Source organism: Salvelinus fontinalis, chromosome 22, assembly GCF_029448725.1.
Source record: "Salvelinus fontinalis isolate EN_2023a chromosome 22, ASM2944872v1, whole genome shotgun sequence".
In the NCBI taxonomy this organism is placed as follows: domain Eukaryota; kingdom Metazoa; phylum Chordata; class Actinopteri; order Salmoniformes; family Salmonidae; genus Salvelinus; species Salvelinus fontinalis.
Window position 1 is genome coordinate 13,528,941 of NC_074686.1, and position 24,867 is coordinate 13,553,807.

The 24,867-nt window shown below is 47.4% G+C and overlaps 3 protein-coding genes across 9 annotated transcripts in view; all 3 read right to left on the reverse strand.

The window, feature by feature from the left end:
- yrk (Yes-related kinase) overlaps positions 1-1,051 on the reverse strand; it is a 30,661-nt gene extending 29,610 nt beyond the window's left edge. Inside the window, exon 1 of one of the 3 annotated variants that reach the window (XM_055876512.1) lies at positions 802-1,051. The gene's annotated coding sequence lies outside the window, so the exon portion shown is untranslated. The remainder of the gene's footprint in view (positions 1-801) is intronic. The other 2 variants (XM_055876514.1, XM_055876513.1) reach the window with 2 other exon arrangements.
- A 4,069-nt stretch (positions 1,052-5,120) lies between these two features.
- Positions 5,121-10,399, reverse strand: sesn2 (sestrin 2). Of its 5 annotated transcripts, none has more exons than XM_055876515.1 (11): positions 9,568-10,398; positions 8,579-8,644; positions 8,297-8,485; positions 7,940-8,122; positions 7,201-7,422; positions 6,982-7,108; positions 6,772-6,887; positions 6,556-6,639; positions 5,563-5,669; positions 5,341-5,485; positions 5,121-5,209 (listed from the first exon to the last, which is right to left on the reverse strand). In XM_055876515.1, exons 1-11 carry the CDS (start codon positions 9,904-9,906, stop codon positions 5,123-5,125), a joined length of 1,665 nt encoding a protein of 554 aa, XP_055732490.1. In that variant the 5' UTR covers positions 9,907-10,398; the 3' UTR covers positions 5,121-5,122. The 5 variants fall into 5 exon arrangements, with proteins under 5 accessions (XP_055732490.1, XP_055732495.1, XP_055732491.1 ...); XM_055876520.1 differs by lacking the exon at positions 9,568-10,398 and adding an exon at positions 9,152-9,339; XM_055876516.1 differs by lacking the exon at positions 6,556-6,639 and having other exon boundaries at positions 9,568-10,399.
- Positions 10,400-15,112: 4,713 nt separating this feature from the next.
- matn1 (matrilin 1) lies at positions 15,113-24,654 on the reverse strand. The gene is made up of 10 exons (XM_055876521.1): positions 24,390-24,654; positions 20,345-20,529; positions 19,880-20,044; positions 19,360-19,582; positions 17,872-18,000; positions 17,415-17,587; positions 17,031-17,262; positions 16,535-16,687; positions 15,845-15,925; positions 15,113-15,752 (listed from the first exon to the last, which is right to left on the reverse strand). Exons 1-10 carry the CDS (start codon positions 24,487-24,489, stop codon positions 15,703-15,705), a joined length of 1,491 nt encoding a protein of 496 aa, XP_055732496.1. The 5' UTR covers positions 24,490-24,654; the 3' UTR covers positions 15,113-15,702.
- Between the last annotated feature and the right edge of the window lie 213 nt (positions 24,655-24,867).

The following is a 24,867-nucleotide window of genomic DNA, read 5'->3' on the forward strand; positions in this document are numbered from 1 at the left end:
AACATTTTGGCTTGATTAAATAACAGAGTGATTTAAAAAAAAAAAAAATGGGTGTGTGAGAGAAACGCAAGATGTGTCTGTGGCCAAGCTCTGGGAAACCCTCACATGGGCACCGAAACCAGGTATTTAGTCCAGAATATGACTTTAACACAATGAGAGAGAGAGAGCAACACAGAGGTTATGAAGGAGAGAGAGAGAGAGATGTTATGAAGGGGGGAGAGAGAGAGAGACAGATGTTATGAAGGGGAGAGAGAGAGAGAGAGAGAGAACACAACAGAGATTATGAAGGGAGGAGAGAGACGTTCTGAAGGGGGGAGAGAGAGAGAAAGACAGGTTCTGAAGGGGGAGAGAGAGGTTCTGAAGGAGAGAGAGAGACACACAGAGGTTCTGAAGGGGGGAGAGCGAGAAAGAGACACACACGCAGAGGTTCTAAAGGGGAGAGAGAGAGACAGGTTCTGAAGGGGGAGGGAGAGAGAGAGAGACACACAGAGGTTCTGAAGGGGGGAGAGCGAGAGAGAGACACACACACACAGAGGTTCTGAAGGGGGAGAGAGAGGCAGGTTCTGATGGTGGAGGGAGAGAGAGACAGGTTCTGAAGGGGGAGGGAGAGACGCGCATTCATACTGGTGTCCGCTTCAGCACAGATATTGCGGGGAAGGCAAAACAATGTTACAATTTACACTACTACACACAGATGTATTTACTTAGCCATACAAAACACCGACACTTAGTTTAGGCTACAGAGGTTGAGACTCACTTATACTCACTCTCCCACTGCTAAACACACATCGACTGACTTACCGGAGAGCACTACGGGTCGCCCGTTATTCCCGGGGGCTGGCGAAGAAAGGTGTGAACAGCACCGGGGAGATAAAATTCCAGGCGCTGAGATAGAACGGGATGAGACAGCTGAGCGCTCCTCGCGGGAGGGAATGTGGATGCGCGGCGCGCTCTCTGTGTCCGGAAGGGTTGGATTGACTGACACGCGCACTGACTGACGTCCACTCCAAAGCGCGCTCCCTGGATGCTTGTGTCACTCTCACGGAATTTAAACAGAAAAAGTAGAAATCCGGGGCTTCTTAATTACGTCTTGCAACGGAAATCGTTTACCATTTAAGAACCAAACGGAAGCAAATGGAACGAAATGGGGAAGGGACCTACATGAATTTGTCCCATAGAAACGATCCTTTTCGTTGCAAAACGTTTTCCGTTTGGTGAACGGTTTGTTACAAAACGTTGCAACAGACGAAACGTTTTGCAACAGAATGGGCGTAATGAATACAGCCCTGATTTTGACTGAATAACATAATTCATGTAGAAATTGAATTGTCCAAACGCAACATCCGGTGATTTGACAAAACGTCGGTGCTGTAGCCTTCGCACAGCACTGAGCCCAGGAATAGACATGTCCCAGTCAGCTGAACCCTTCCTACCCAAAGAGACAGACACACACTCTGCATCTGGAGAGGTGCGAGTGCTACAGTAAGAGGTTAAAGTTTGTGTTGTGTGACTTCGCCTACGGTTTATAACCACCATGTTTTCAACATAGCATCCGTCTGTTCTTTAAGACTAGATCCACCATTCTCTGTTGGGAACTAAAGTTCCATGAAACTCCGAATTTGACTTTCCAGTAAGAGAAGACCCCTTATATCCACCTCGTGGTCAGTCTTGGAACTGCAGAGGTCTTCAGGTATGCCTGCAGAAAGATCTGAAACTTCACACCATGTGTTGATTTTGATAACAAAATACATTTTATTGTACATTACAAAAATACATGAACCATTCATTCAATTGTCTTATGTGTGATCTGAAGCATTAAATGGTAACAGCCACTGTGAACACAGTAGCTAGTACAATAATAGTTTAACACAGTGCAGTGATTGATTGACTGGATCAACCTAACTCTATAATGTGTAGCATTATAACCACAAACACAAAAAAGGCAGCTTATTACACAGAGCAGAATAAACATAACATTGACTTATGATCAATCTGAACTGTCGGATTCAGACATTCACTGTGTGTGGTCATGTCATGTAGCGTGTGACAGGCCCGTAGTCATGTAGCGTGTGACAGCCCGTAGTCATGTCATGTAGCGTGTGACAGCCCGTAGTCATGTCATGTAGCGTGTGACAGCACGTAGTCATGTAGCGTGTGACAGGCCCGTAGTCATGTCATGTAGCGTGTGACAGCCTGTAGTCATGTAGCGTGTGACAGGCCCGTAGTCATGTAGCGTGTGACAGGCCCGTAGTCATGTAGCGTGTGAGAGCCCGTAGTCATGTCATGTAGCGTGTGAGAGCCCGTAGTCATGTCATGTAGCGTGTGAGAGCCCGTAGTCATGTCATGTAGCGTGTGAGAGCCCGTAGTCATGTCATGTAGCGTGTGACAGCCGGTAGTCATGTCATGTAGCGTGTGACAGCCGGTAGTCATGTCATGTAGCGTGTGACAGGCCCGTAGTCATGTAGCGTGTGACAGGCCCGTAGTCATGTAGCGTGTGACAGGCCCGTAGTCATGTAGCGTGTGACAGGCCCGTAGTCATGTAGCGTGTGACAGGCCCGTAGTCATGTAGCGTGTGACAGGCCCGTAGTCATGTAGCGTGTGACAGGCCCGTAGTCATGTAGCGTGTGACAGGCCCGTAGTCATGTAGCGTGTGACAGGCCCGTAGTCATGTAGCGTGTGACAGGCCCGTAGTCATGTAGCGTGTGACAGGCCCGTAGTCATGTAGCGTGTGACAGGCCCGTAGTCATGTAGCGTGTGACAGGCCCGTAGTCATGTAGCGTGTGACAGGCCCGTAGTCATGTAGCGTGTGACAGGCCCGTAGTCATGTAGCGTGTGACAGGCCCGTAGTCATGTAGCGTGTGACAGGCCCGTAGTCATGTAGCGTGTGACAGGCCCGTAGTCATGTAGCGTGTGACAGGCCCGTAGTCATGTAGCGTGTGACAGGCCCGTAGTCATGTAGCGTGTGACAGGCCCGTAGTCATGTAGCGTGTGACAGGCCCGTAGTCATGTAGCGTGTGACAGGCCCGTAGTCATGTAGCGTGTGACAGGCCCGTAGTCATGTAGCGTGTGACAGGCCCGTAGTCATGTAGCGTGTGACAGGCCCGTAGTCATGTAGCGTGTGACAGGCCCGTAGTCATGTAGCGTGTGACAGGCCCGTAGTCATGTAGCGTGTGACAGGCCCGTAGTCATGTAGCGTGTGACAGGCCCGTAGTCATGTAGCGTGTGACAGGCCCGTAGTCATGTAGCGTGTGACAGGCCCGTAGTCATGTAGCGTGTGACAGGCCCGTAGTCATGTAGCGTGTGACAGGCCCGTAGTCATGTAGCGTGTGACAGGCCCGTAGTCATGTAGCGTGTGACAGGCCCGTAGTCATGTAGCGTGTGACAGGCCCGTAGTCATGTAGCGTGTGACAGGCCCGTAGTCATGTAGCGTGTGACAGGCCCGTAGTCATGTAGCGTGTGACAGGCCCGTAGTCATGTAGCGTGTGACAGGCCCGTAGTCATGTAGCGTGTGACAGGCCCGTAGTCATGTAGCGTGTGACAGGCCCGTAGTCATGTAGCGTGTGACAGGCCCGTAGTCATGTAGCGTGTGACAGGCCCGTAGTCATGTAGCGTGTGACAGGCCCGTAGTCATGTAGCGTGTGACAGGCCCGTAGTCATGTAGCGTGTGACAGGCCCGTAGTCATGTAGCGTGTGACAGCCCGTAGTCATGTCATGTAGCGTGTGACAGCCCATAGTCATGTCATGTAGCGTGTGACAGCCCATAGTCATGTCATGTAGCGTGTGACAGCCCATAGTCATGTAGCGTGTGACAGCCCATAGTCATGTAGCGTGTGACAGCCCATAGTGTGTATAGTAGAGCAGCCTGTAGTCATGTCATGTAGCGTGTGACAGCCCGTAGTGTGTATAGTAGAGCAGCCTGTAGTCATGTCATGTAGCGTGTGACAGCCCGTAGTCATGTCATGTAGCGTATGACAGCCCGTAGTCAAGTCATGTAGCGTGTGACAGCCCGTAGTCAAGTCATGTAGCGTGTGACAGCCCGTAGTGTGTATAGTAGAGCAGCCTGTAGTCATGTCATGTAGCGTGTGACAGCCCGTAGTGTGTATAGTAGAGCAGCCTGTAGTCATGTCATGTAGCGTGTGACAGCCCGTAGTCATGTCATGTAGCGTGTGACAGCCCGTAGTCATGTCATGTAGCGTGTGACAGCCCGTAGTGTGTATAGTAGAGCAACCTGTAGTCATGTCATGTAGCGTGTGACAGCCCGTAGTGTGTATAGTAGAGCAGCCTGTAGTCATGTCATGTAGCGTGTGACAGCCCGTAGTCATGTCATGTAGCGTGTGACAGCCCGTAGTGTGTATAGTAGAGCAGCCTGTAGTCATGTCATGTAGCGTGTGACAGCCCGTAGTCATGTCATGTAGCGTGTGACAGCCCGTAGTGTGTATAGTAGAGCAGCCTGTAGTCATGTCATGTAGCGTGTGACAGCCCGTAGTGTGTATAGTAGAGCAGCCTGTAGTCATGTCATGTAGCGTGTGACAGCCCGTAGTCATGTCATGTAGCGTGTGACAGCCCGTAGTGTGTATAGTAGAGCAGCCTGTAGTCATGTCATGTAGCGTGTGACAGCCCGTAGTCATGTCATGTAGCGTGTGACAGCCCGTAGTGTGTATAGTAGAGCAGCCTGTAGTCATGTCATGTAGCGTGTGACAGCCCGTAGTGTGTATAGTAGAGCAGCCTGTAGTCATGTCATGTAGCGTGTGACAGCCCGTAGTCATGTCATGTAGCGTGTGACAGCCCGTAGTCATGTCATGTAGCGTGTGACAGCCCGTAGTCATGTCATGTAGCGTGTGACAGCCCGTAGTCATGTCATGTAGCGTGTGACAGCCCGTAGTCATGTCATGTAGCGTGTGACAGCCCGTAGTCATGTCATGTAGCGTGTGACAGCCCGTAGTCATGTCATGTAGCGTGTGACAGCCCGTAGTCATGTCATGTAGCGTGTGACAGCCCGTAGTCATGTCATGTAGCGTGTGACAGCCCGTAGTCATGTCATGTAGCGTGTGACAGCCCGTAGTCATGTCATGTAGCGTGTGACAGCCCGTAGTCATGTCATGTAGCGTGTGACAGCCCGTAGTCATGTCATGTAGCGTGTGACAGCCCGTAGTGTGTATAGTAGAGCAGCCTGTAGTCGAGCCTCCATCAGCAGCAGGTTGACATGGACCTGGAGAAAGAGAAACAGGAAGACACAGGGTCAGTCAGTAACAAACCTGACACAGGTGACACACAAGAAAGGTAGATAGAGACGGACAGAGTTTTTAGCGATGGTTTTGAGTGAGTGTGTGTGGCGCGTACCTTCTCAGAGTGTCTGAAGAGTTTCCAGTAGGCAGAGTAGATCCTATCTGTAGTCTGTTCTGGATGACACGCTACCGTTTTCACAAACATCTTGAGGCCTCGCTCCAACAACACATTCACCTCTCCGTAGTCGTAGTCATCATACCTACACACACACAAAACATCAGTATAATAAACAAACCCAGTTATGAACATACAGGTGTGTGTGTGTGAGAGACAGACCGTATTCCGTAGAGGCAGTGTATGTAGTTCCAGAGAGCCTTGCGGAGTGTGTGTGTGTCCACATCCTTGTGCATCGCCATCCTGTTGTAGGTTAGACCACACACAACCTGACAGAAGAGAGAACATCACCTCCATCAGTATCAACCTGACAGAAGAGAGAACGTCACTCCATCACTATCAACCTGACAGAAGAGAGAACATCACTCCATCAGTATCAACCTGACAGAAGAGAGAACGTCACTCCATCACTATCAACCTGACAGAAGAGAGAACATCACCTCCATCAGTATCAACCTGACAGAAGAGAGAACATCACTCCATCAGTATCAACCTGACAGAAGAGAGAACGTCACTCCATCAGTATCAACCTGACAGAAGAGAGAACATCACCTCCATCAGTATCAACCTGACAGAAGAGAGAACATCACTCCATCAGTATCAACCTGACAGAAGAGAGAACGTCACTCCATCAGTATCAACCTGACAGAAGAGAGGACGTCACTCCATCAGTATCAACCTGACAGAAGAGAGGACGTCACTCCATCACTATCAACCTGACAGAAGAGAGAACGTCACTCCATCACTATCAACCTGACAGAAGAGAGAACGTCACTCCATCACTATCAACCTGACAGAAGAGAGAACATCACTCCATCACTATCAACCTGACAGAAGAGAGAACATCACTCCATCACTATCAACCTGACAGAAGAGAGAACGTCACTCCATCACTATCAACCTGACAGAAGAGAGAACGTCACTCCATCACTATCAACCTGACAGAAGAGAGAACATCACTCCATCACTATCAACCTGACAGAAGAGAGAACGTCACTCCATCAGTATCAACCTGACAGAAGAGAGAACATCACTCCATCACTATCAACCTGACAGAAGAGAGAACATCACTCCATCACTATCAACCTGATGTGTATGTTGGTTAATATGTTCGAGGTGAAGGGTTAACACGTTAAAGGGTGCTTGTTGTAGTACCTGGAACTTCTCCTCCAGTAATTGGCCCATGTCTGGTAACAGTCTGTTCACTAGGGAGAATCCATGGTCTTCCCATGAGTAGTCCTATACAAACACACTTATTATAAATTGTACATGCATCTTATATGCACACCAACAACCATAGCTTTCCCATGAGAAGTCCTATAATCAGACATGCAAACATTATACACACACACACCTCTCTCACACACACACCTGTGCTCTCATGGTAGGAGGTGACTGTTCTCCTCGGATGGAGAAGTCTTCATAGATGAACTCTGGATCCTCCACCAACCTCAACACCAAGTCAGAGGGGGCTCCCCGTACCACTGCTACACACACACACACGTCAGAAAGAATGCCATGGAAAACAGCCACAGAGCGAGACAGCGTGTGTGTAAATGTGCAGTGGAGGTGTGTGTGTACCAGTAGGTATGCTCTCGCTCCTCTCCCTCTCAAAGCGAGTGATCATCTCCTCCTGACTACACTCCTCCTCCTGCTGTTGTAACTCCACCATCCTCTTCATCAATACCTCCACCTCTGTGACTCCATCCTGACAGAGAGGGAGAAGGAGAGAGAGAAAATGAGTGACTGATTCACATGTTGTCACTTATCCAGCGATCTAGACTGCATCTCAAATCTCACCTCTGGCTTGCCGTCCTCGGGGGCGGGACTGTGAGGGCTTTGTGGCATGTTATTGGATGGTGATGGCGGGCAGAAGGCGTGGTCTCCTTCGTGGTAGGGCTCAGGGTGTAGGCCACACCCCCAAACGAAGGAGGACAGCGAATGAGAGTGAGTCATCAGAACAACTGCGTGGATCAGCTCAGCCAATGACCAACGAGCGTCCGCCCCGGGACACACCAACTCCTGCAGGAGAGGGGGTGGATGACCATTACTGTATACCTCTCTCTGTCTGTGTGTGTGTGTGTGTGTGTGTGTGTGTGTGTGTGTGTGTGTGTGTGTGTGTCTGTGTGTGTGTGTGTGTCTGTGTGTGTGTGTCTGTGTGTGTGTGTGTGTCTGTGTGTGTGTGTGTGTCTGTGTGTGTGTGTGTGTCTGTGTGTGTGTGTGTCTGTGTGTGTGTGTGTCTGTCTGTGTGTGTGTCTGTCTGTGTGTGTGTCTGTCTGTGTGTGTGTCTGTGTGTGTGTGTGTGTGTGTGTGTGTCTGTGTGTGTGTGTCTGTGTGTCTGTGTCTGTGTGTCTGTGTGTGTGTGTCTGTGTGTGTGTGTCTGTGTGTGTGTGTGTCTGTGTGTGTGTGTGTCTGTGTGTGTGTGTGTCTGTGTGTGTGTGTCTGTGTGTGTGTGTGTCTGTGTGTGTGTGTCTGTGCGTGTGTGTCTGTGCGTGTGTGTCTGTGCGTGTGTGTCTGTGCGTGTGTGTGTCTCTCTCACCTGTATGTGCTGTTGTGTGATGAGCCAGGGTCTGTGTGCCAGCAACTTGTTGAGTGTGTGTAGGCAGCGTATTTTGGGGTGTGTGTGTTGTAGCCCCTCCAGCCAGCTCTCCTCCCCCCCCGCCTCCAGGAACCCTGCACTATGCTGTTGGACAAGGTAGGAACACTGGTGACGAGCTGCGGCCTGGGGAGAGAGGGAGAAAAGAGAATAGAGAGGGAAAGTAGAGAGAGACAGTGTGTTTGAGGGGGAACAGCTTGAGTAAGGTAATTACATAAGTCATTATTTGAGATGTAAGGTGATTTGTTGATCAGTGATTCTGTGAGGTTATGGTTCAGTTTAGGCAGTACAGGCTCTCACCATGACAACGATGTAGTGCCTCCAGGGGCGGGGCAGCGGGCCATCCAGCTCCAGCAAAGCATGCTGGGTACGCAGGAAGCAGCTGAGGTAGGTGGGGTGAAGGGCCATCACCATGGTGATGTGGTCAAAACGGCCTAATGAGAGGAAGGCTTCTATCAGAACTTCCTGATCTGGCCCCTCCTCCAAAATCTGAGAGGGAGTCAGAAGCACACACATGGACAGACTGATACTGTCTCACACTCACTGTAATAGTCATACGCTTATCCGTGCACACCCACGTACCACTTGTGCAGGGATGAAGGCACTAGGACCGGAGGCCAAAGCCTGAGGAATCTCAACACCTTGCTCCTGAGAGAGAGAGAGAGAGAGAGAGAGACAGAGACAGAGACAGAGACAGAGACAGAGACAGAGACAGAGAGAGAGAGAGAGAGAGAGAGACCATGAATAACAATATCGAATGACTTAACAATTCCGTCACCAACTCAAACATCCACATTTTCTTCAATAAAAACATCCCTCTACAGTCCAAAGGGATAGAGAAGTAGAAATACTGGTTCCATGCTTTGTGATCCACCAAATACACAACACCTTATTTCTAGCTCTTAATCTTAGACTGTCATTGTTCTATCTACAGTATGTTATACCCATGCCAATGCCATGACGCAGGCTTAAGTAGACCCAAACACTTGTGCCAGAGCCATCTAGAACAGTGAAGTTACTATATCAGCTGCCAGTTACAACTGCCTCCCTGTTAGCCCAAATTAAAGTTACACTGTAACATGATACATGAGCAACAACTTTTAGAATAGGAACCAAATTCATAATATACAACCATCCATATTCCCAAACACTCACCATCATCTGGAGTTAACAGGTTACCTCTGCGGTATATATACTATGTTAACAGCTAAAAACTACAGGACCCGGTAAATCGGTTTTCTTTCAGTAATGTAATGAATCGTGCGCGTGCCGTGGTGTTTCGATAAGAGCTAAACGGGGGCGTGCCATAGTCTTACATCATCCCGTGCTCGGCTGTCTGATGAAACAAACTGGCAACTGACAGAAGACAGCTGTGAACTTAACTGTCATTGACTGGGGTTATCATCGTTCATCATGACCTCATACCTTTAATTCATGGCGACTCCTCAATCTTGTCATTTGATGGGCAACATCATGGATCAATGACATATTGTGTAAATGATTTGCTCCTCTCTGGCAACTGCAAACCATGCTAGCTACCGGTTTCGCTGTCTCTGCAACTCGAACCCTACCTGTGCAGTCCGCAGCAGTTCCGCTGCCCTCTCGCGGACCTCCTGTAAGGGGCAGGACCGGGAGACCCGCAGCAGCCGCAGGAGAGTGTGTTTATCGAGACGAGCAGAACCGGGTCGGTCCAGACCCAACCGGGACATGACACTCTGGGTCAGTTCTTCCAGCGCCTCCGTCCTCTCCGCCTCGTCCCTGCTGCACAGCCGAGAAAAGTTATTCGGGTTCGGCCCCAGTTCGGGTTGATGATGTCGGCTTGTAGGTCTGGGAACTTCGGAGTTGGTGGTTCTTCCTCCATTACATTGGCAGAGCACGTCCGTCAGTGGTTCTAGCGCCATCTCTTCCATAGCAACCTGCACAGAACCCTCTCGTGCCTGGTCTTGTCCCTAACTCGCTAGCTAGCTAACGTTAGCGCTGGTTTCCGAATGCTGGTGTGCTAGCTAGTTAGCATTTAGGCTTTCACAACTCAGTCAAATTTCGTCAATTGACCGTAGTCGGCAGTAATCCCCACATATGTTGTTCTCAAATCGACAGATTTGTTCTCAAGTAATGACAACACATTTGATTTGAGGCTAGCTTGCTAATGTCTCGAGCACGGGGCACATCATTACTGAAGGCTAGCAAGTTGCTCATCCCTGTCAATTTGAGTCGGATCAAAACAGCGAAGGCGTCTGCAGCAATATACGTCCATTATATAAGGTTCTGGTATCGAATACGTGAGAGATATTCGTCACTTGTCCGGGTAATCTTTCAGATGTGGAGACGTCTGCTGACTTTCATAACCTGTCCAATCGCGGCTATTAACTCTTCTACTTCTGCGTGACCACTGACGTCACAGATAAAAAAAATAAAAAAAAATGTTTATTCATTCTGAAGGCGTGTTCCCTCACTATATGATAATGATATTGTAATATGCATTAGGTACTGTCAAGTTAGTAAACTATGTACGTTTGTATTCTTGATTTGTTGCCCATTGTTCCATCTATTTGGATACTTGCTGCTGTTGAAATTCTAATTATAGGGATAGACTGGCTTTCGGTGTAGAGTTTGGAGTCCATGAAAGTGGTGAGAGTAAGGACACAGCAAACTTTATTCTTAGTACCTCTACCTTTATATCCTCCCCCAGGGGGGGGTGTGTGTGTTCAGTACTCCCAGTAAACACTGTTCCTCACACTGTGTGTGTGTGTGTGTATTCAGTACTCCCAGTAAACACTGTTTCTCACACTGCATGTGTGTATTCAAATTGGGAAAAAAGTTGGAAAATTGCACCCACAGAGAGGGCTGCTGTGTTTCTATCTCTTAGGAAATTTTGCAGAATTTTGTTTTTTTATGTGTTATTTCTTACATTATTAGCTGATAATTTTTTTCAGCCGGGAAGAACTATTTGATATCAGAGCGGCGGTAACTATTCAGCACTACCAGCATTACGACCAGGAATACAACTTTCCCGAATCGGATTCCACTGTTCGTCCCCCTATGGCAATTGAACTGATTCCAGAGGCCGATCCAAAACACCGCCGGCGGAGGAGAGGTACTCAGCGTGGTCTTCTAAACTGACTTAGGAGGTACGCACACCACCCACCGCTTCCGAGTATATTACTCACTAATGTTCAGTCTCTGGATAATAAAGTTGACGAGCTCAGGGAGAGGATTTCTTTCCAGAGAGACATCAGGGATTGTAACATACTCTGTTTCATGGAAACATGGCTCTCTCGTGATATACTGTCTGAGTCCGTCCAGCCAGTTGGGTTCTCAGTTCATCGCACAGACAGAAATAAATATCTCTCCGGGAAGAAGAAGGGCGGGGGTGTATGTTTCATGATTAAAGACTCATGGTGTGACTGTGATAACATACAGGAACTCAAGTCCTTTTGTTCACACATCCTAAAATACCTCACAATCAAATGCAGACCGTATTATCTCCCAAGAGAATTATCTTCGGTAGTCACAGCCGTGTGTATCCTCCTTCTATCCGATACTACGACGGACCTCAAAGAACTTCACTGGACTATATGCAAACTGGAAACCACATATCTTGAGGCTGCATTTATTGTAGCTAGAGATTTTAACAAAGAAAATTTGAGAAAAGGGCTGCCTAAATTCTATCCACACATTGACTGAAGTACTCACGCCACTAAAACACTCAACTATTCAACGCTGCTCTGACCAATTGGAATCCACGCTTCAAGATTGTTTTGATCACGCGGACTGGGATATGCTTCCTGTAGCCTCCGAGAATAATATTGATGAATACACTGATACGGTGGCTGAGATTATCAGGAAGTGTATAGGAGATGTTGTACCCACTGCGACTATTAAAAACTACCCTAACCAGAAACCATGGATAGATGGCAACATTCGCACAAAACTGAAAGCGCAAACCCTCTCATTTAACCATGGCAAAGTGACTGTGAAAATGGCTGAATACAAATAGTGTAGTTAGTCCCTCCGAAAATCAACCAAAGAGGCAAAATGTCAGTATAGAGACAAAGTGGCGTCACAATTCAACGGCTCAGACACGAGACGTTTGTGGCAGGGTCTACAGAAAATCACAGACTACAAAGGGAAAACCAGCCACATAAAAGACACCAACGACTTGCTTCCGGACAAGCTAAATACCTTCTTCGCCCGCTTTGAGGATAACACAGTGCCACCAACGAGGCCCACTACCAAGGACTGTGGGCTCTCCTTCTCCGTGGCCGACGTAAGACATTTAAGCTCGTTAACCCTTGCAAGGCTGCCGGCCGAGACGCCATCCCTAGCCGCGTCCTCAAAGCATGCGCAGACCAGCTGGCTGGAGTATTTACAGACATATTCAATCTCTCCCTATCCCAGTCTGCTGTCCCTACTTGCTTCAAGATGTCCACCATTGTTCCTGTACCCAAGAAAGCAAAGGTAACAGAACTAAATTACTATCTCCCAGTAGCACTCACCTCTGTCATCATGAAGTGCTTTGAGAGGCTAATCAAGGATCATATCACCTCTACCTTACCTGACACCCTAGAACCACTTCAATTTGCTTATCGCCCCAATAGATCCACTGACGATGCAATCGCATTGCATTGCACACTGCCCTATCCCACCTGGACAAGAGGAATACCTATGTAAGAATGCTGTTCATTGACTCTAGCTCAGCATTCAACACCATAGTAACCTCCAAGGTCATCATTCAGCTTGAGGCCCTGGGTCTGAACCCTACCTTGTGCAACTGGGTCCTGGACATCCTGACGGGCCGCCCCCAGGTGGTGAAGGTATTAAAAAACACCTCCACTTTGCTGATACTCAACACTGGGGCCCCACAAGGATGCGTCCTCAGCCCCCTCCTGTACTCCCTGTTCACCCATGACTGCGTGGCCACACATACCTCCAACTCAATAATCAAGTTTGCGGACGACACAACAGTAGTAGGCCTGATTACCAACGTTGACGAGACAGCCTACAGAGAGGAGGTGAGGGCCCTGGGAGTTTAACCTCTCACCCAACGTCAACAAAACAAAGGAGCTGATCGTGGACTTCAGGAAACAGCAGAGGGAGCACCCCCTATCCACAGACAGGATCGTAGTGGAGCAGGTGGAAAGCTTCAAGTTCCTCGGTGTACACATCACAGACAAACAGAAATGGCCCACCCACACAGAGTGTGGTGAAGAAGGCACAACAGCGCCTCTTCAACCTCAGGAGGCTGAAGAAATTTGGCTTGGCACCTAAAACCCTCACAAACTTTTACAGATGCAAAATTAAGAGAATCCTGTCAGGCTGCATCATCGCCTGGTACGGCAACTGCACCGCCAGCAACCGCAGGGCTCTCCAGAGGGTGGTGCAGTCTGCCCAACGCATCACCGGGGGCAAACTACCTGCCCTCCAGGACACCTACAACACCCGATGTCACAGGAAGGCCAAAAAGATAATCAAGGACAACAACCACCCGAGTTAAATAAACAGACTGTTAAATAAAGTTAAATAGCCATCACTAGCAAATTAGAGGCTGCTGCCCTATATACATAGACTTGGAATCACTGGCCACTTTAATAATGGAACACTAGTCACAACTTCTTAAGGCTAGGGGGCACTATTTTCACGTCCGGATGAAAAGTGTGCCCAAAGTAAACTGCCTGCTACTCAGGCCCAGAAGCTAGGATATGCATATTATTAGTAGATTTGGATGGATAGAAAACACTCTGAAGTTTCTAAAACTGTTTGAATGATGTCTGTGAGTATAACAGAACTTATTTGGCAGGCGAAACCCTGAGGACAAACCATCCAGGAAAAATGATTTTGAGGTCACTCTCTTTCAATGGGTTTTCATTGGGAATCTAGAATTCTAAGGCAGTTGCTTGCAGTTCCTATCGCTTCCACTGGATGTCAACAGTCTTTAATTGGTTGATTTAATTGGTTGATCACTGTTGACAAAATGGTTGATGTTTTTCCTTTGAGAAATTAAGAAGTAGCCCTGTTCAGAACGAGGGTCGAGTGAAGTGTACTGTTTGATAGAGGCGCGTGACCTGAAAGCACGCTCCACTTTGTTTTCCTCCGGTATTGAACGCAGTTTATTCCGTCTTAAATTTTATCGATTATTTACGTTTAAAAATACCTAAAGTTGGATTAGGAAAGTTGTTTTAAAAATGTTTGGATCAAGTTTACAGGTAACTAATTAGATAATGTGCAGTCATGTTGCGCGAGTTGGAACCGGTGTTTTTCTGAATCATACGCGCCAAATAAATGGACATTTTGGATATGTAATGACAGAATTTATCAGACAAAAGGACCATTTATAATGTTTAATGGACATATTGGAGTGCCAACAGAAGAAGATCTTCAAAGGTAAGGCATGAATTATATGTTATTTCTGACTTTGTGTTGTGCCTGGCGGGTTGAATTAGGATTTTCATGTGTATGTTTGATGGGGTGCTGTCCTCAGATAATAGCATGGTTTGCTTTTGCCGTAAAGCCTTTTTGAAATCTGACACTGGGGCTGGATTAACAAGAAGTTCATCTTTAAACCGGTGTATAACACTTGTATGATTTATGAATTATTATTATGAGTATTTCTGTTTTTGAATTTGGTGCACTGCTATTTCACTGGGTGTTGTCAAATCAATCCCGTTAATGGGATTGGCACGCGAAGGGATCACTAAGAGTTCATGTTTACATATTTTGCATTACTCATCTCTTATCTACATACTGTATTCTATCATATTCTACTGTATCTTATTCTATGCCGCTCTGACATTGCTCGCCCAAATATGTATATATTCTTAATTCCATTCCTTTACTTTAGATGTGTGTGTATTGTTGTGAAATTGTTAGCTATTACTGTTAGATATTACTGCACTGTTGGAGCTAGAAACATAAGCATTTCGCTACACCCCCAATAACATCTGCTAAACATGTGAATGTGACAAATACAATTTGATTTTCAGTACTCCCAGTGAACACTGTTCCTCACAGTGCATGTGTGTATTCAGTACTCCCAGTGAACACTGTTCCTCACACTGTGTAGCTCATGATCATGATGACGTCAGTTGTATCATACCTTCTCCACTTATATTAACAATGTATACTTCCTGAAATGTCTTTATTTAGGAAAATAAAAAAATTATCAACACATGTATCTTTAAGACCAATCTTATATTAAATTACCTTTATATATATATTCCATACAAAATAGATACCTTCGTATGGTGACAACAGGGGAAAGAAAGAGATGAGAGTGAGAGATGCAGGGAGAGACACATAACAACAAAATGATCGATGGAACTGATGTTCTGTTCCACTGGGAATGACCAGACACAAGTTGCCGTTGGGGAAGACTATACATTGCGCACACACAGGCCGCCTTAAAGATAGGACCCTTCAGTGTTACAAACACCGGTTCCCTATGAGGGAAGACTTTTATTAACGCACACTCAGGCTGCCTATGGGGGGGAGACTTTCAGAGGCACAGACAGAAGATGAGTTACCATGGCGACCGGTGCTCCATCTCCAGGAAACCCAGTGATGGATGAGGTGAGGCAGAGAGAGAAGCGTGCTAAAGAGAAATGGGGCGGGGGTCAAAGCTCAGAGGTCATAAACTCCTCTTCAGACTCAACAGGAAGTAAAAACAGGGTGTGTGTTGTGGGGGGTGTTTGGGGTAAGTGTGTGTATCCTCAGACAATCTTGTTCTCCAGCGCAGCGATCCTCTTCGACACGCCCTCCAGTGAAATCAGAGTCAAGGAAACCACAGCAAGACAGATGTAACACAGTAGTAACAACACTTTTACCGTACTCTCACACTCTTGTAAAGGATATGTTTTTTCGTTAGTGCCTGTAAGGCTTCTTCTACTTTTTTCTGGAACTTAACGACAGAGTCACATTCACATGGGTCCTCCTCTGTAAAGACAGACAGAATAAAGTCACATTCACATGGGTCCTCCTCTGTAAAGACAGACAGCATAAAGTCACATTCACATGGGTCCTCCTCTGTAAAGACAGACATCATAAAGTCACATTCACATGGGTCCTCCTCTGTAAAGACAGACAGCATAAAGTCACATTCACATGGGTCCTCCTCTGTAAAGACAGACAGCATAAAGTCACATTCAAATGGGTCCTCCTCTGTAAAGACAGACAGCATAGTCACATAGGGTAATGGAAATGTACTTTATGAGCAGGGAAGACATTCTGTGTGTGTGATTAAATGAGAGAGAATGATTAAATATATGTGTAGTGCTGAGTTTTGAGTGTGTTGTGTATTTGTTTAATACCCCTCATCCCCCCTCGTCCCCCCAGCCTGCAGTAATGTCGCCACAGACGTGGTGTTCCTAATCGATGGTTCTAAGAGTGTGCATCCAGAGAATCTTGCAGCTGGTCAAGAAGTGGATCAACCAGATCGTGTCTCCGAGACCAAGGCTCACGTTGGACTGTTCCAGTACTCCAGCTCTGTCAAACAGGTGTGTGTGTGAATGTGTGTTGGTGTGTGTGTGTGTGTGTGTGTCAGACCTTGACAGATGTTGATCTGCAGCTTCTTAGCGATGGCTGTCATGGCTTTGAAATCTGCAGTGTAGAAGTAGTGTTCTCCTGTTGGCTGTGATGCTATCTCCCTCAACTCATCCTCTACAGCGTTACCCACGCCCACAGCATACATCCTAAAACCTAGAGAGAGATAGAGGGGGGGAGGGGAGAGAGTGAGGAGGGAGAGAGCGAGGGGGGAGGGAGAGAGCGAGGGGGGAGGGAGGGAGAGAGAGAGCGAGAGGGTGAGAGCGAGGGGGGAGAGGGAGAGGGGGGAGAGGAAGAGAGCGAGGGGGGAGAGAGCGAGAGGGTGAGAGGGAGAGAGAGGGTTGGGTGTTAGAAAGACCATGATTAGAGACAGATACAGAGGGGATCCACAGTAAAACGTCACAAAATAAACGTGACTGACCCTTGGAGATGACTACACATGCATTCACACATCCGTTCACACACACACTTAAACACTCTTCCTTCTTCCCTTCCTCACCTTGCTCCTTGGCCTTCTTGGCGGCGTCTCCGATGTAGTCCTGGCTGCGTCCATCGGTGAACACAATGCCGACCTTGGCGACCCCGGGCCGTGCCCCACCAGCTGGTGCAAAGCTGCTGTCGGTCAGGTAGCGCAGGGCCTGTCCTGTCATGGTCCCCCTCTCCATGTAGGCCATCTTCTTCACCGCGTCCTTCAGGTCCTTCTTGTTGTTGTAACGTCCCAGAGGGAACTCCTGAGACGGGAGGAGGGGAGGACGAGGAGGGTGAGGAGGTTGTGAGTTATCACAGTTAGTCAAAGGTTTCTCACAATAATAAATAAATAAAGTAAACCTCAAATTGTAATCCTGTAATCTCATGTTATTAAAACACACACACACACACACACCTGTTTGACAGAGCTGGAGTACTGGACCAGTCCAACATGAGCCTTGGTCTCGGAGACGTCCAGTTTGTCTACGATCTGGTTGATCCACTTCTTGACCAGCTCAAAGTTCTCTGGACGCACACTCTTAGAACCATCGATCAGGAACACCACGTCTGTGGCGGCATTACTGCAGGCTGGGGGGATGGAGGGGATGTTTACACATCACACTCAAATTCTACAATACTCATACATTCTATAATTTTCTCTCTCACACTCACTCACTCTCTCACACACACACACAGACTTACTCTCTCTCTCTCTCACACACACACACACACACACACACACACACACACACACACACACACACACACACACACACACACACACACACACACACACACACACACACACACACACACACACACACACACACACACACACACACACACACACACACACACACACACACACTCACCGCTGCAGCTTTTGCCATCCTCCAGTAGACTGAAGCCCTCCTTGCAGGCACACTTGAATGACCCTGGTGCGCTGATGCATACCTGCTGACAGTCATGATCTCCAGTGGCACACAGGTCCGCCACTGTGTCTAGGCATGCACAGACACACATACACAGGAGGGAACACACACACACACAGGTACGCACACACACACACACACACACAGATACGCACACACACACATGCAGGCACACGTAGAAGCACGCTCGCAGACACACACACACCACAGGGGTGGGGGGGTGGGGGTTAGGGGACAGAATAACACTATGTCAGTTTGAAAACTGGAGGAAAATCTACAGTTGATTTTAAGGATCCACTGAGATCTAATGATTTAAAAGGAATCCGGTAGGATCTACTGGAATCTGATGTTTGTTGTAGAAGACAGTGGATCTTTAAAGAGACAGGGGTGGGAGAGATTGGAGAGATTTATACCCGCTTTAGACCAAATAGCTTTATTGTCCCAATTGAAAATAAATGTGGTAATTGGGATTAGAAAAGGTAATTGGTAGTTTCCAAATTATGTCACTGTCAGGTATATGCTCGTCCAATAGGAATCCATCCCTGTTTACATGCAGCTCCACTCCTGGGAGGGTCATCCAACATGATTGGCTATATACAAACGCCATTCAAACAGCTAGCAAATGGGCCCACCCAAGGCTGGAGCTGATTGGAGGTTTGATTTGATTAACACTAGTGGAACACTAATCAGAAGCTTCAGTCTCACCCCTCAGAGGAGGAGGAGTTACTGAAGAATGACACCTTACCCTAGCCACACCCACCAACTCCTTTGGTGAGGATGAAGAAAAGGACGATGATGGTGAAGACTCCTCTCCAATTCCCTCCCTCCCTCCCTCCCTCCGTCAAACACATCCCCCTCCCTCCCTTGTCAAACACATCCTCTCTCCTTCCCTCCCTTGTCAAACACATCCTCTCTCCTTGTCAAACACATCCTATCTCCTTCCCTCCCTTGTCAAACACATCCTCTCTCCTTGTCAAACACATCCTCTCTCCTTGTCAAACACATCCTCTCTCCTTGTCAAACACATCCTCTCTCCTTGTCAAACACATCCTCTCTCCTTGTCAAACACATCCTCTCTCCTTGTCAAACACATCCTCCCTCCTTGTCAAACACATCCTCTCTCCTTGTCAAACACATCCTCTCTCCTTGTCAAACACATCCTCTCTCCTTGTCAAACACATCCTCTCTCCTTGTCAAACACATCCTCTCTCCTTGTCAAACACATCCTCCCTCCTTGTCAAACACATCCTCCCTCCTTGTCAATAGGCCACACTAGAACAGACCACTTATCAGTAACATATCAGACCATATTGCAATGTTAGTCTTTTCTAGTATGGCCATCTTATGATTACCATCTCTTTCATTCCCTCTTTCTCCCCCTCTTCTCTGTCCTTCCTGTCCTTCCCTCTTTCTCCCTCCCTCTCTCACCACAGAAAGCCTCCTGGAACTTCTTGGTGAGTTTCTCGATGACTGAGTAGCTCTCTACGTAGTCCACGTGGTCGTCCAGCTGCTCGCTGGCGATCTGCTTCAGCGTATTCAGGTCTACACGCCCTACGCCAATGGCGTATAGCTCGATACCCGCGTCCCGGGCACGCGCCGCCACATCCTTTACGTTGTCCTGGGGACGACCGTCTGTCACGATGATGGCCACCTGGAGGAGATATGGCAACGATACGACATTAGTTGGATAGACTAGTTGATTAATAGGAACCAGGTTAGGTCACGCAGACATAAAACAGCAGCCAGTCGCTGAGACACAAAATGGCGATAAGGGTTGTTGAAAGGCCAAGGTGCTTGATTGAGCTTGCCTGTTGCAATGGACGAAATAGAAAAGTCCCCAAAATGTAAACCCCACCCATCTGGCACTACAGGCAGGCTAAAGAAAATGTAAGTATTTTAAAGATTTCAGATAGGATTTGAACCCTGGTCTGGTGTGCGTCTAACCTACCTTGCTGATGTCTGGGGACTTGACGCGGGCGCCCTCAGCCTCGCTGAAAGCTACGTTGAGGGCGAATTGGATAGCAAGGCCGGTCATGGTGCCAGTGGACAGGGGCTCGATCTTAGTCACAGCCTTTACCAGACCTGCCTTGGTTTTATGGGTCTTCAGAGACAGCTGGAGAGAGACAAGAGTTAGGTGTGTGTGTGTGTGTGTGTGTGTGTGTGTGTGTGTGTGTGTGTGTGTGTGTGTGTGTGTGTGTGTGTGTGTGTGTGTGTGTGTGTGGGGGGGGGGGGGGGGGGGGGGGGAGTACATCCTAAATAGATTATCTTGGAACTTTTGGGGACAACATGGCTGTGATGTAGTACTCAGGAGAGTCAGAAGGGGGCATCATACAGAACGTGTGGACATCAGTGAATGTAAGGACAGTTATGGAGTCCATTAAAATTCTATATCTCACCACTCAAACACACACACCTCATTCTTGACGCGGCTGGCATAGTTGACCACTCCGACCCGTGTGGCGTCAGGTCCAACATCCAGTCCCTCGATGACCTTGGCCAGGAACACCTTCACCTGCTCGAACTCTGACGGGCGCACGCTCCTACTGCTGTCCACGATGAACACCAGGTCTGTAGGGCGAGTGTTACACAGACCTGCCGCTGGGGGGGGAGATTATTATTAGTGACAATGATTACTATTATTCAAATTCATGTTCAGAAAATCTTCAATGGCTGGTCAATTCTGCTGTTCATATTCTCTTTGAATTCAATTGAGAGAGGAGGGATTTGTAGAGGTGGGGGAGAGGAAGAGAGGGAGAAGTGGGGAGGGGGAGTGAAAGAGTGGGGAGGGGGAGTGAGAACCAGGTATGGTGATGCAAGGAGTGAGGAGAAAGGTAAGAGGGAGGAGCAAATAAAGGGAGGAGCAAAGAGAGAGAGCGAGAGAGTGGGATATTAGGGGGGGAGGAAGGGATGGATGGTATGAAAGGGAGACAAGATAGAGGGAGCAAAAAGAGAGAATGAGAGGTCAATGAGTCTGGATGTATTAATCACCCGGAACCAGACTGAACCAGATGGAACCAGACGGAACCAGACTGAACCAGACTGAACCAGACTGAGAGGAAGCATTAGATGGTTTAGACAAGATAGGTTTAGACGTAGATACGATGATGATGAAGATGATGAGAGAGAGAAGATACGTTTTCCAAAAACAGCTCAGTCTACTGTCACCTCAACAAAGTAAAATACACAATACAGCTAGAGAGAGAAATAGAGAGAGAGAGTCACAGTGAGTCATAGAGAACGAGGGAGAGAGAGAGGCAGTAGAGAGAGAGGCAGTAGAGAACGAGGGAGAGAGAGAGGCAGTAGAGAGAGAGGCAGTAGAGAGAGAGGCAGTAGAGAACGAGGGAGAGAGAGAGGCAGTAGAGAGAGAGAGAGAAAGGCAGTAGAGAGAGAGGCAGTAGAGAACGAGGGAGAGAGAGAGGCAGTAGAGAGAGAGAGAGAAAGGCAGTAGAGGGGCAGTAGAGAACGAGGGAGAGAGAGGGGCAGTAGAGAACGAGGGAGAGAGAGGCAGTAGAGAGAGAGAGGCAGTAGAAAACGAGGGAGAGAGAAAGGCAGTAGAGAGCGAGGCAGTAGAGAACGAGGGAGAGAGAGAGGCAGTAGAGAGAGAAGCAGTAGAGTGTAGCTGTATGTAGTAGAGTGTAGCTGTATGTAGTAGAGTGTAGTAGAGTGTAGCTGTATGTAGTAGTGTAGCAGTACGTAGTAGATTGTAGCTGTATGTAGTAGAGTGTAGGTGTATGTAGTAGAGTGTAGCTGTATGTAGTAGAGTGTAGGTGTATGTAGTAGAGTGTAGCTGTATGTAGTAGATTGTAGTAGAGTGTAGCTGTATATAGTAGATTGTAGCTGTATGTAGTAGAGTGTAGCTGTATGTAGTAGAGTGTAGCTGTATGTAGTAGAGTGTAGGTGTATGTAGTAGAGTGTAGCTGTATGTAGTAGAGTGTAGGTGTATGTAGTAGAGTGTAGCTGTATGTAGTAGATTGTAGTAGAGTGTAGCTGTATATAGTAGATTGTAGCTGTATGTAGTAGAGTGTAGCTGTATGTAGTAGAGTGTAGGTGTATGTAGTAGAGTGTAGCTGTATGTAGTAGATTGTAGCTGTATGTAGTAGAGTGTAGCTGTATGTAGGAGAGTGTAGCTGTATGTAGTAGAGTGTAGCTGTACGTAGTAGAGTGTAGCTGTATGTAGTAGAGTGTAGCTGTATGTAGTAGAGTGTAGCTGTATGTAGTAGAGTGTAGTAGAGTGTAGTAGAGTGTAGTAGAGTGTAGCTGTATGTAGTAGAGTGTAGCTGTATGTAGTAGAGTGTAGTAGAGTGTAGCTGTATGTAGTAGAGTGTAGCTGTATGTAGTAGAGTGTAGCTGTATGTAGTAGAGTGTCGTAGAGTGTAGCTGTATGTAGTAGAGTGTAGTTGTATGTAGTAGAGTGTAGCTGTATGTAGTAGATTGTAGCTGTATGTAGTAGAGTGTAGCTGTATGTAGTAGAGTGTAGCTGTATGTAGTAGAGTGTAGCTGTATGTAGTAGAGTGTAGCTGTATGTAGTAGAGTGTAGCTGTATGTAGTAGAGTGTAGTAGAGTGTAGTAGAGTGTAGCTGTATGTAGTAGAGTGTAGCTGTATGTAGTAGAGTGTAGTAGAGTGTAGCTGTATGTAGTAGATTGTAGCTGTATGTAGTAGAGTGTAGTAGAGTGTAGCTGTAAGTAGTAGATTTTAGCTGTATGTAGTAGAGTGTAGTAGAGTGTAGCTGTATGTAGTAGAGTGTAGCTGTATGTAGTAGAGTGTAGCTGTATGTAGTAGAGTGTAGTAGAGTGTAGCTGTATGTAGTAGAGTGTAGCTGTATGTAGTAGAGTGTAGCTGTATGTAGTAGAGTGTAGTAGAGTGTAGCTGTATGTAGTAGAGTGTAGTTGTATGTAGTAGAGTGTAGTAGAGTGTAGCTGTATGTAGTAGAGTGTAGCTGTATGTAGTAGATTGTAGCTGTATGTAGTAGAGTGTAGTAGAGTGTAGCTGTAAGTAGTAGATTTTAGCTGTATGTAGTAGAGTGTAGTAGAGTGTAGCTGTATGTAGTAGAGTGTAGCTGTATGTAGTAGAGTGTAGCTGTATGTAGTAGAGTGTAGTAGAGTGTAGCTGTATGTAGTAGAGTGTAGTTGTATGTAGTAGAGTGTAGTAGAGTGTAGCTGTATGTAGTAGAGTGTAGCTGTATGTAGTAGATTGTAGCTGTATGTAGTAGAGTGTAGCTGTATGTAGTAGAGTGTAGCTGTATGTAGTAGAGTGTAGTAGAGTGTAGCTGTATGTAGTAGAGTGTAGCTGTATGTCGTAGAGTGTAGTAGAGTGTAGCTGTATGTAGTAGAGTGTAGTAGAGTGTAGCTGTATGTAGTAGAGTGTAGCTGTATGTAGTAGAGTGTAGCAGTACGTAGTAGATTGTAGCTGTATGTAGTAGATTGTAGCTGTATGTGATTGTTCATACTCTATGTTTATGCAACATCACTGATCTCCCTTCTCCCCCTTCACCTCCATCGCTCCCTCGCTCACTGCAGAAGTTTATACAGTACCCCCTCTAACATCCAACACACACATGTACACAACCACACACACTTGAACACCTAAATGAACAATTCATTACAATACTTATACCAACACCCAACTTTCAAGCACACTGACACTTCCCACTAGCAACAAACTCTTAATAAACTATTCTAACACAAAAACAAATACTTTGAAACTATAACATCGATTCAATGTTCCCTGACTGACTCAATTGGAGTCAGTATCCAGCCACATACAGCTAGAACTCTATTCACCTCTATGCCCTAAAGAGCTTGGACCCAGCACCAGCTTGGACCACCAACAATCATTGAGACAGATTTCTCTGTGTGATTCTATTGTTTATGTAAACTTTATTTAACTAGGCAAGTCAGTTAAGAACAAATTCTTATTTACAATGACAGCCTACTCCGGCCGAACCCGGACGACGCTGGGCCAGTTGTGCGCCGCCCTATGAGACTTCCAATTACAGCCGGATGTGATGCAGCCTGGATTCGAACCAGGGACTACAGTGACGCCTCTTGCACTGAGATGCAGTGCCTTAGACCAGCAGCCACATAATCTCTCTCTAGAACCCACTCTGGCTGTTCCACTCTACACAGCAGACACCGCCAGGAGGAGGAAAGACCGAAAGATGGAGAGATGCAGGGGTTAGGAATAATGGGTTAGGGGTTAGGAAAGGGTACAATGGTTGTTTAAGGGGCTCTGAGGTTAAGTGACTGCACCATTTGTGGTCAGGGGCAAACTGGGGTTAGGAATAATGGGTTAGGGGTTAGGGGTTAGGGTTGGGCTAAGAGTCCAAGTCAGTGGATCATGATTCTTGACCCATTGTGGAGGCAATATGGGTTATAACTAATGGTAAGAGGTTTTAAGGGATACAATTAATGTTTAGGTTTAGATTATGGGTCAGGGTTAGAGGTCAGGAGGTTCTTACCCATGGCGGCGGCGGTGCGGAGGTCCACGGACGCGGGAGCGGTGGCATGCGCTCCCATGAGGCCGAGCAGCAACAGGAACAATGGCGGAGAGGGTATCATGATGACTGAAAGATCCAACTGGAACAGGACCCCAAAAGTACCAAAAAGGGACCAAAAACGACCTTAGCACCAGAGAAGAGGGAGAGCAGTCCTAGAGCGGTGGCCCAGGAGAGAGTGACTAGGCGAGGGGAGAGAAGAGGGGATAGTGACTAGGCGAGGGGAGAGAGGAGGAGATAGTGACTGGGCAAGGGAGGAGGAGATTGACTAGGCGAGAGGAAAGAGGAGGAGATAGTGACTGGGCAGGGGAGGAGAGGAGGAGAAGAGGAGAGAGTGACTGGGCGAGGGAGGAGTGGAGGAGAGGAGGTGAGGGGGAGAGCGAGGCGGGACGGACACACAGTCTCCCAGTCACAGCTACTGGTTATCAATGCAACGGCTTCA

Excerpts from the sequence above, each read along its gene's own strand:
- sesn2 (XM_055876515.1), bottom strand. The coding sequence starts at position 9,906 with ATGGAAGAGATGGCGCTAGAACCACTGACGGACGTGCTCTGCCAATGT. Across the intron at positions 8,123-8,296 it reads GGCACTACATCGTTGTCATG|GCCGCAGCTCGTCACCAGTG; the intron begins GTGAGAGCCTGT and ends CTCTCTCCCCAG. Across the intron at positions 7,109-7,200 it reads CCGAGGACGGCAAGCCAGAG|GATGGAGTCACAGAGGTGGA; the intron begins GTGAGATTTGAG and ends CCTCTCTGTCAG.
- matn1 (XM_055876521.1), bottom strand. The coding sequence starts at position 24,489 with ATGATACCCTCTCCGCCATTGTTCCTGTTGCTGCTCGGCCTCATGGGA. Across the intron at positions 18,001-19,359 it reads GTTCCAGGAGGCTTTCTGTG|ACACAGTGGCGGACCTGTGT; the intron begins GTGAGAGAGGGA and ends GTGCATGCCTAG. Across the intron at positions 17,588-17,871 it reads GGATGGCAAAAGCTGCAGCG|CCTGCAGTAATGCCGCCACA; the intron begins GTGAGTGTGTGT and ends CCATCCCCCCAG.